We start from the raw sequence: 11,274 nt of genomic DNA on the forward strand, positions 1-11,274 counted from the left end.
TCTCCACTCCGCACTCCCCCCATCATTCACTATAGTAAGATTTTTTGTTCTGATGATGCCTCAAAGGCCTGAGTTTCATTGGCCTTTGTTTCTCTGACAGGGCTTGCCTTGTAAATAGGAGATACTCAATAGATAGTTTCTAAATTAATTAATTTAAATACAAAATTTAAAACTTTAAGTCTTTCAATATAGAATCTCTCTAAACACACTTTTTTTTCCCCCTTAGGTTTCCATCTGAGTGGCACAGTAACTGAGCCGGCCACAGCTTCGGAACCAGCAATGACTTACAAAGTTGCCATCAGTTTTGATCGATGCAAAATCACTTCTGTGACATGTGGCTGTGGGAACAAGGACATATTCTACTGTGCTCATGTGGTAGCACTTTCACTCTACAGGATCCGTAAACCAGATCAAGTCAAATTGCGTCTTCCTATCTCAGAAACCCTTTTCCAGATGAATAGGGATCAGCTACAGAAGTTTATTCAATATTTAATAACAGCTCACCACACTGAAGTTCTTCCTACTGCACAGAAACTGGCAGATGAGATTCTATCCTCCAACTCAGAAATCAACCAAGTGCATGGTAATTGTTCAACATTTCAGTTGCTAAAGGTCACATTTGTTGCTATATTTATAGTACATATTTAGAGATTAGACTGGTGTTGAAATTACAATCACTTAAAATTAATCCATTTTATTCATACAAGTACTATTTAACTCTTATTTTCTAGAGGCCTTCTAGCTCTGGTGGTGCTGGGGTGAGGCATTTGATTGCTAACTAGCTGCTTGACTTGTGAAGACGAGCCTAGAAAGATGCACCTGTCTGCTTATGACAAGAGTTACACAGTCTTGGAAACCCTGTAATGAGTTGCATTAACTCAATGACAGTGGGTTTGGTTTGGGTTGGATAGGTTATCTTGTATTAGTTTATGGACAGTATTTAACTGTACAATCCTTGTCTCCAGAAGCCCCAAATATTCAAAAGTGAAATAAATCACAATGTAATGTGCCATTCAGTGAAATGAAATAGATATGAGAATTCTTCTGGCATTTCAGAATCCTACATAACTTCTGGGCTATTCTGAGGAGCATCTGTTTGCTATGTGCTTATTATGAGCTATATAATGGGGGTGCCTTGGTGGAAAGAGAGATTATATCACTTATTCATTCAACAAGTATTTTTGAGAACTTGTGAAAGGAACTATGTTAGTTGCTGAAATGATAAAATGACATAATTCCTGCCTTCAAGTAGCTTATAATCTAATAGAAAACACAGATACACCTGAAATAAATACTTACATTATAATGAAGCCAGGTTGTAGAGACATAAGCACAGAATACCACTGGAAGTGGTTTAGTGTTAAATGAGCAAATTTTTTCAATTTGTTTGTTAGAACCTACTATATACCAGCCATTATGCAAAATACTTTATATAGGTTAATTAATTTTCATTACTGTCTATGAATTAGATGTTATAATTCAAGTTCATCTGACAACAGAAGTCATGCCTTTTATGTTTAGGTGTATTACCTCTCTATTAAGAAGATAACTTTTATTTTAGAAGATTAGTTTTTACTATGTATCTATGTTAGGAAGAGATTTGATACTAGTTTGAAAGTTGCAATGAGACCAGTTGGATAACCTATGTGATACAGTGATCCATGGGCCAGACAACTTACTTTTTCTTCTTGTCCAGCCAAGCCAGTCAAGACTTAAAACAACCTGACAGCTTCTCAGAAACAAGGCTATTCAAATACACCAACCTCTAGAAGCTCTTGCTAAAGTAGCATAAATAACCTTTTATTGTTTCATACTCAAAAGTTGTAGTGTTTACGAAATAACTGGGCTCTCTTTTTGAGTGGTATGAGCAAAGAATAGTTCTCTGTATCTCTTCTCACCCCCAATATAGAGGCTATTCTACTTCACTGGTCTCCTTAAAGTAGAGCCTTTGAAGAGCCTATAGCACGATGCAAACAAACAAGCTGCAATCAAGTCATTTCCAACTCATAGTGACCCTATGGGACAGAGCCTAACTGCCCTTGTGGTTTTTCCAAGACTGTAAATCGTTACTGGAGTAGAAAACCTCATCTTAATTCCACAGAGCTGGCTGGTGGTTTTGAACTGATCTTACTGTTAGCAGACCAATGTGTTACCTACCCACTATACCACCAGAGCCACCTTCTCTATAGCACCAGACAGAAGTATAGCTCTTAACCCCAACAGCTGGGCTATAATCTACTTTTACACCTTATTCCCTTTCATAGAATTTCATAGAATTATTCTTTAGTTCAAGGTGGTATAGTGATTAAACCACTTGGCTGCTAGCCAAACATTTCTTAGTTCAAACCCACCAACCATTCCATGACAGAAAAATGTGGCCGTCAGCACCAAAAAGATGTACAGATTTGGAAACCCTGTGGAGCAGGTCTACTCTGTCCAATAGAAACACCGTGAGTCAGAATTTGTTTCCAGCAATATGCTTGGTTGCCTCTTTCCAAGCTCTCTTGCCTTTTTGTGAACTGACCGTGTTGATTAGGACCTGTGTTGGTGAAGAGTATTGAAAGTACCATGGACTGCTGGAAGAACAAACAGGTTTGTCTTGGAGAATGCTTCTTAGAAGCAAGGATGATGAAACTTCATCTCACATACTTTGCACATGTTATCAGGAGAGTCCAGTCCCTGGGAAAGGACATCATGCGTGGGAAAGTAGAGTGAAAAAGAAGACCTTGGTGAGACACAATCACTGCAACAATGGGCTCACATAGTAACAATTGTGAGGATGGCGCAGGACTGAGCACAGTTTCATTCTGTTGTATATAGATAGGGTCATTGTACCCAATGAAAGTCAACAACTCAATGGTACCCAACAACAACATGGTACCTGCCTTTTTTCCCCCACCAGCACTGCCACCAAAGCAACCTCCTCCTCCTCTATACCACCACTGCAGAGGAGCAACCCTTCATCCTTGTCAACACCTCGCATCCCAGTACATTATTATTTGTATTAGGCTGAGTTGGCTAGAGAAACAAAGCCAGTGACACTAAGATGTGTATTCTTTTTTAATCATTTTATTGGGGGCTCATACAGCTCTTATCACAATCCATACATACATCCATTGTGTCAAGCACATTTATACATTTGTTTAATATATATATTAAAAAGAACTTTATATCAAGAAGGCAGCCCAGCCCAGTCCAACTCAAGTCTATGAGTCCAATGCTGGCCGAGCCCTCTTCAGACTCACATAGCTGCAGGCAGATGGTGCAGAGAAGTGAAGCAGGGAGATCCCAGCTGGTGGGTGCAGAATTGCATGAATCCAAGGTCAGTGGAAACATGGCAGAGTACCAACAGTTCTCTATCTTGGCAGCCCACATGGGGCTGCCCCCAAGGCAGACAGAGTCCCTGTGAGGAGGAAGCCAAGAAGGGAAAGAATTTCTCACTGTCCCTCTTATAAAAAGGCCTTACTCCCAAGGAGGCATCATCAAACTGTGACCTCATTGATAGCTTGGAATATGCTACTACACTTTCTCACTGATGCAAATTGACTTAAAATCTAACTGCCACATTACTTATCTGAATTTGCCACATTGAACTTGAGATACCATTCTCACCTTCCCCAGGAACTATTGCTTTTGTACCTGTTTTTATCCCACATTTATATTAGCTTCCTACCACAGGTTCCTTAGCATTTCATAGGCCTTTCCTAATGTATTTCTGATAACTGGTATAGGTAGCGGTATAGAAATGTGTTTTTTTTTTTATCGAAAAAGGAGATATAGGCATAACTCATTTAATTGCACTTCACTTTATTGTGCTTTAGCAAGCAGATTTTATGTTTTTTACAAATTGAAGGTTTGTGGCAACCCTGAGATAAGCAAGTCCATAGGTGGCATTTTACTAAGCACATATACTTACTTCATGTCTCTGTCACATTTTGGTCATTCTGACAATGTTTCAGACTTCATAATGACAGTTCATACTTCATGGACTACAGTATAGTGTAAGCATAACTTTTTTTAGCATAAAGATAGGTTTATACTGACTGAACTATTGAATTACATGACATGTGAATTATATGCCAGTAAAGCTGTTGGAAAGAATACAAATATAGCTCTATAGAGCAACTGAATAGAATTGAGTGTCCATAAATACATAAACCCATACACTTATGGTTAATTGAAATGAAACCCAAATACCAAGACCATTCAGTGCTGTGGACACTGGATATCCACATGCACAAGAATTCATTTGAACCCTCGACTTCAGCTTGTTAGGGTCGTTGAGTCGGTTCCAGCTCACAGGGATTCTCTGTGCCATAGAACAGAGCACTGCAGGGCCTGTCCCGTCTTCACAACCTCATGGTTGAGCTTGTTTTGTGGCCACTGAATCAGTCCATCTTGGTGAGGGTTTCCTCTTTTTTTTTTTTTCGTTTCATTAGGGGCTCATTCAACTCTCATCACAATCCATACACACATCAGTTGTGTAAAGTACATTTGTACATTCATTGCCCTCATCATTCTCAAAACATTTGCTCTCCACCTAAGCCCCTGGCATCAGCTCCTCATTTTTCCCCCTTCCTCCCCACTCCCCCCTCCCTCATGAACCCTTGATAATTTATAAATTATTATTTTGTCATATCGTGCCTTGTCCAACATCTCCCTTCACCCACTATTCTGTTGTCCATCCCCCAGGGAGGAGGTCACATGTAGATCCTTGTAATCGGTTCCCCCTTTCCAGCCCACCCGCCCTCCACCCTCCCAGTATCACCACTCACACCACTGATCCTGAACGGATCATCCGCCCTGGATTCCCTGTGTGTCCAGTTCCTATCAGCACCAGTGTACATCCTCTAGTCTAGCCATGGAAACCAAAAAATTCATGTGACTTGATTTATTGAGCTGTTTACTGTTTATACTAGTGTATAAGCTAGTTTTTCAGCACATTTTAATTGCAGTTTTTGTGGTACAATTAGGTGCCTTGGCTGATATTCAGGTCAGCTTATACTCGAGTATATATGGTATCTATCTCAGATGGCACTGATAGTTTGATGGTGAAGGAAGATTATTCTAATTTGAAGTGTATAAAGGCTATTTTGGTAAAGATTTCTGATAGATAATTGGCTATATAGGTCTAGAATTGAGAAGAAGTATCAGAATGTGGGCGTCTGCTGCACACAGGTGGAATTTTAAGTCATGTTTCTGTTGTCTGCAGAATATTTCTACTTGGAATATCATTTTTTCCCTATTTACCTAACCCCACTCCTCATTCAAACAGATGAGACATCATAAATAAGACTTCTGAAGCTACATGCTAACTATTTTTCATCTTAGGAATAGATGTAGGCCTTGCTCTATTACTCACTTTCCTGAAACCGTTTTCTAGATAGATAGATAGATAGATAGATAGATAGATAGATAGATAGATAGATAGATAGATAGATAGATAGAACTAGATTTTGCCTAGACCTTTTGGATTGGTGATTCAATTTGGACTATCTTTTCAACTTTACCTCTAACATAGCTCCCTGCCCTCTGGGATGCAGCATCCTGGTCAAGGCCTGAGTTCCTGCTTAGCCACACAAAGTAAGAGTGAGTACCAAAAGAAGCGTGAAAAGCAACCTGAGGAGTTGGGTTAAAAGCCACGTCTTACAAATTTCTGTGCCCCCATGGTACCTGAGAAATAATTCTGTGAGTATTTGTTGGATGAATACATACACAGAAAATGAACGGGGAGCCAGTGTACGAATTAACAAAACAGAATAAGAAAAAGTTAGCAAGTTGTTATTAAAATAATTTTAGAAAGGAATTTCAAAAAAATGAATGCTCAACAGTATTGAATATTATAGATGACCAGAACAAACAAGCAGAAAAAGGTGATGTAGGGGAACAGAGACTGCAGAGAAAAGAAGACTTTGTTAAAGTACTAGTAATTACATTGTAGAAATGAAAGAAGATATTACAACCATGGCGTAAGAAGTGGATACTACAAAGACATCCTCAGAGAACAGAGTTCTTGGATATTACAAATATTATGTCTGACTGGAAAAAACAAAAACTCAATTCATAGATGGTTTGGAAAATAGGTTCCTAACGGGTAGAGCAAAGACAAAAAAAGAAAAATAGGAGGGGATAAAAATAAGAAATAAGAAAATAGAAATAGAAGAAATAAAAATAAGAAAATTGAAAAGAACCAGTCCTGGAAGTTCAAGTTTAAAGAATAAAGGTTCCAGAAATAGGAAACAGAGAGCAAGGTAAGTCACCCATCAATAAACTGACCGAAGAAAAGTTGAGAGCAAAAACATGAGTTTCCAAAGTGAAAAAAAATCCTATTTATGTCCTATATGAAGAAAAAAGAATGCTGATTTCAACTGAGTACTCATGTAAAAAGATTGAAACATAATTCCTACTTCATAGAAAAATGGAGCGTGGAGATATATATAAAAGGAAAACAAAGCTTATAGATTATAACATGAGAGAATATATTCAATGTGAGGTTGATTTGGTGACAGAAAGAAAGAAGGCAAAGGTAGAAAATAGTTTCGGAGATTTATTTCAGAGCTCCCGGGTGAAATTCACGGACCCCTAAATCAGGTCCGGGGAAATCTCACGAAATCGCACGCCTGGGAGTGAGTGAGGGGTTTTAGGGTTCAGGTCTGGGGAGGGAGTAGCTGGGGAAGTTTCCACTGTACTTTGTCGTCTGCAGGTCTGGAGCTCAGCAAGAGCGTTCAAAGCGATATGATTTCTAAAGTAAAAAGTGTGGTAAATTGAACTGCGTTAAAATTAAGAATATCTGTGTGTCAAAATAAACATATAAGAAATCAAAAAGGCAGACAACACATAAATGGAAAAGGGCTTGTATCATAAATCCATAAAGAATTCAAGCATCTAGTAAAATGGACAACAGACGCAAATATTCACTTGGAAAAAAGGATATATGAATGATAATAAACATATTAAAAAGTGCATTCGTATAATGAAATACTATACAGAAAAGATAAACTAAGTATTGCTAAGCACAACACGAATTAATCTTACAATCATAATACTGAGGGAAGGAAGGCAGATATAGAAAAATATGTATTGTATGTATCCATTTATATACAATTCAAAAACAAATCCATGGTGTTAGAAGTCAGATGAGTCATTAGTTACCTTTGGCAAACAGGCAAGGAGGCAGTATTTGAAAGGGGGCCAAAGGAAACTTCTCAGGTTCTAGTAGTAATCTGTTTCTTGACCATGGTGATATTTACACAGTCATAATCTTTTCATGTTAACTCATCAAGCTATACATTTATGATCTGTTTATTTTTCAGAATTTATATTCTAATTTTTAAAAGCTTAATTTAAAACTGTTGTAAAAAAACATTAAAAATTAATATGACAGCAAACTTAGGGCCAAAATAATTTGAAAACAAATAGACAATTTCTAGAAAAATAAAACCTACATAAACCACATACAAACAGAAAACCTTAATGGCTTCATAATTTTAAAGAAATTAAAGCATAAGTTAAAAATGAAAACATTACATCTTGACAGTTTTCCAGATCTCAACAGAATATTATCTGGTATGATGAGCACCTTTGGCTGGCAGATGAACAGTCTTGGTTAGAAAGCACTCCAAATACATAGTGGCTGTAGCAGTAGACTCCACCAAAACACAGCACCAAGCAACTTTTCATTCTGTTGTCCATGGGATTGCTGAGTTGGCGCCGACGCAATGGCAGCTACAGAGGCCGTGTAGGACATGAATTCATGCCAGGTGATTTTTGTATTCTGTCACGTCAAAATCCATTGGTTTGCCTTTCAGTGTGGCTTTGAGCTCGAAGAGATCTTGTCCAGACTGTGTTCATCAGACCTCACTGTCTCCACCCTTAGCCCCCCAGACACTCCTTAATAAAAAAGTTTGGCCAAAAGAAGGAGGAACCCCTTGGTCTGTCTTACACATTGAATATTAATGATTTTTTAAATAATATCATCCATTAATTATCTAGAAATATTGACTTACTGAGTTATTCGGATCTTCCAAATATGGACACATTTTGTAATATAAAAACATTGCATTCCTTTACTATCAGAAAATGTTTAAGAATAGGAAAACAGTCAAGCTCACAGTGACAGATATGGGTTATTACAAATGTAGTCTGCTTGAAATTTCAGCTTTTATCATTGGCAGCTAATATTGTCTGTCAGTTGTTTTCCTTGAGATGATGGACTCACTTGTTCATGTTCAAGCCGTTTGCCATATGCCCAAATTTGAATAGCCATAATAATCTGTGAGTTATTCTCTCAAGTAAAAATAGTGTTTCATGAAAAGCAGACTAATTCGCTCACCTCAAACAACCACACACGTGCTTTTCCTCAAGATAACCTTTATATTTGAGTGTGCATTCCACAAAAGTGCTTTGTACGCATAGCAGAAGTATTTCATATATATTTCTTATTTTGTCACGCAGATAATAGTAAGATTAACTTAAGGGTTGAGATTTAATAAAAGTAGTCATTTTTACTGCTTAATGAAGGACATTCACAAGTTAGAATGGCATTTTTTATTTCAAATTGGAGCAAAGAAGTATACAGTGACTACTGGTACATCTTACTGCCTCTACCTTGATTCATACTAAGATACCCTAGTTTTACCCATCATTTCCTTTCCGTATCAGTTCAAAAACCAACACATTAAAAAAGGGGAGCAAATAACATCTTAGTATTATACTACTCTGGAAATAGTTTTAGCCTAATGGCCCCCTTAAGGAGTCTCCCTGGATTCTGCACCTTACAACTGTTGCCTTAACCTAATTAATAAAGTTTATCTTCATGAAACAGCAACTCGTAGTTTAAATGGGAAACATTATTCTCGTCAAGATAAAAAAAGTTTCCATTATCATCACTTTTATTTAATTTAATTGATCTGATAGTTAAATCAATTAGCACATGTGTAAAACACATACCAGGACTATAAACCTGCTGGAAATAGTTCGGTTATGGCCTACAAAAACAAGGGCAGTGTACTCGTTGCATAGCAACCAAATCTCTTATGTGTTAGATTTTGCCCTGAGTAGGAAACAATGTCCCAGTCCAGGCGACAACTGACAGACATTCAAAGTGGTAAAGTGATAAGCAGGGTGCTGTTGCTTATTAACTACTCAGGTCAAAATCTGAGGCTCAAGAGATTTGATTGCTCTGCAACATGTACACTTCCAGAGTTTCTGTCAGCCAATGACCATTTCAAATATATTCCATCCTGGTGGATACACGTATGCATACATGTATATGTGCATTACGATGAGTGTGTTTATACATGACCTTTCTGACGGTGGGTTTGTAGTTCTGCCATGATCTTACAAAGGGATTGGGCTATTTACTATGTATATAACGTATATAAAACCCTTACAGAGATTGGACAATTTATGCAAATAAGATAACTGACTTCCTAGGGATTGGTCAGTTCATGGTCTTGGTGGGAGGAATGCACTTATAAAAGAGACAATCCCACAGAGATTGTGGGGCCCTTCAGTACACTCAAGAGGAACCAGGAGCAGCACACACTCTTTGGTCCTAGGGCCCCTACACCGAGAACCTCCTAGACACCCAGAAGACAGAGCTGTAATGTCGGAGATGCTGCAGACAACAGTGGCACAGGATTGCAAGACGTGGAGACAAGAGAGCTAAGCACTTTGAGACAGTAGGCTACTGGTGAAGTGAGGTGTCGGCAGGCACATGTTGGCAGAGCTAGGTTTGCCAACCCACAGGATGAGGGAGCTGAGTACCTTTGGGCAAGTGGCTTGCTGGTGGAGTGAGGTGCTTCCTGGCACTAGACAGCAGAGTCAAAAGAACTGTATCCCAGCATGGCAGAGACCAAACAGCAGGGACTGGTGGCAAAGGCTAAATGAAGCTAACCTGCAGCACAGCCAGGAAGGAGCTGAGAGCTCTCTTAAGAGTTGTCCTGATAGACAAAACTGTTTCCTGTCTCCTGAGTTATTGTTCGTACTTCTAAATTCACCCTGATCCTGCAGTGTAACTTGTTACTTCCCTAGTAAGCCTCAGCGTTGTGAGTATGGTCTGTAAATTATGTGGCCATTGCAGAGTGAGTATCAAATCCACAAGAGAAGCAGAGCGTGCTATGGGAAGGACAGCTAGTGCCAGAATGAGTGAAAAAGGATGGAGAGTGAAGGTATATTTGACCTCCACCTCATAGGAATCAGCTTTGGGTTAATGTTTTTATCCCTCCTAAATTTGAATGATGTCTGATGCTATTGCTGTATTACAACAGAGAGGAAAAAAAACCTTGAAGGAAATGCACCATATGCTAACCATCTTTGACTGATGGACTAGTTGGTGGATTTTATTTTCTTTGGCATTAATGTATTTTCTAAAGTAAGCATGCATTACTTTTTTAATTGTGGGGGAAATGTACATAGCAATATGTACAACAAGATGCAAATGCCATCTCAACAATGCCTACATGTACAATCTGTGGCATTGATTACACTCTTTAAGCTATCCCTTTCTAAATCATTCTACCTCCATTTACATAAGCTCAGCTTCCCTGAAGCAGAGACTTCCTTTCCCCCTTCTCTCCCATCTCTGGTAACCACTGATAAGCTTTCTCTGGTTTCTATGTACGTACTTATTTCATATAAGTGAGATTATACAATATATAGCCTTTAGCAATGGACTTATTTTGATTAGCATGATGTTTTCACAGTTCATTCATGTATTAACATTCATCAGGACTTCATTTCCCTATATGACTGATAGTGGTCCATTGTGTGCTTATACCAAATTTTGATTATTCATCTGTTAATGGACATTTCAATTGTCAGAAATGGGAGCCCTGGTGGTGTAGTAGGTTACAAATTTGGCTGTTTATTTAAAGGTCACCAGTGTAAGCCCACCAGTCACTCCACAAGAAAAAGATGAGGCTTTCTTCCCCCATAAAGATTGACAGCCTTGGAAACCCACAGGGGCAGTTCTACTCTGCTCGATTAGGTTTTTCTGAGTTGGGATCAACTCATTGTCAATGAGTTTTGGGGTTTTTTTGTTTTGTTTTGTTTTGTTTTGTTTTTGTCTATTGTAAAAAGTGCTGCGATGAACATTGATATACAAGTTTTTGTTTGAATTCCTGCCTTTGCTGCTTCTGGGTATGTACCCAGGATTGCAATTGTTGGGACTGCAAAGTGGTGTGATGGAGGCAGGTGACCTCCTTTACCTCACAAGGGGGAAGATAGATCACAACAATCAACCACCCAAGGCTGATTCTTTTTTTTTTTTTT

At 38.5% G+C, this 11,274-nt stretch overlaps 1 protein-coding gene across 1 annotated transcript in view; it reads left to right on the top strand.

The window, feature by feature from the left end:
• ZSWIM5 (zinc finger SWIM-type containing 5) overlaps positions 1-11,274 on the top strand; it is a 77,861-nt gene that overhangs the window by 6,520 nt on the left and 60,067 nt on the right. Inside the window, exon 2 of the mRNA XM_045291770.1 lies at positions 193-583. Coding sequence (XP_045147705.1) covers positions 193-583 — 391 coding nt within the window. The remainder of the gene's footprint in view (positions 1-192; positions 584-11,274) is intronic.

This window comes from Echinops telfairi, unplaced genomic scaffold (genome assembly GCF_000313985.2).
Source record: "Echinops telfairi isolate 266 unplaced genomic scaffold, ASM31398v2 ScPeMD7_443;HRSCAF=831, whole genome shotgun sequence".
In the NCBI taxonomy this organism is placed as follows: domain Eukaryota; kingdom Metazoa; phylum Chordata; class Mammalia; order Afrosoricida; family Tenrecidae; genus Echinops; species Echinops telfairi.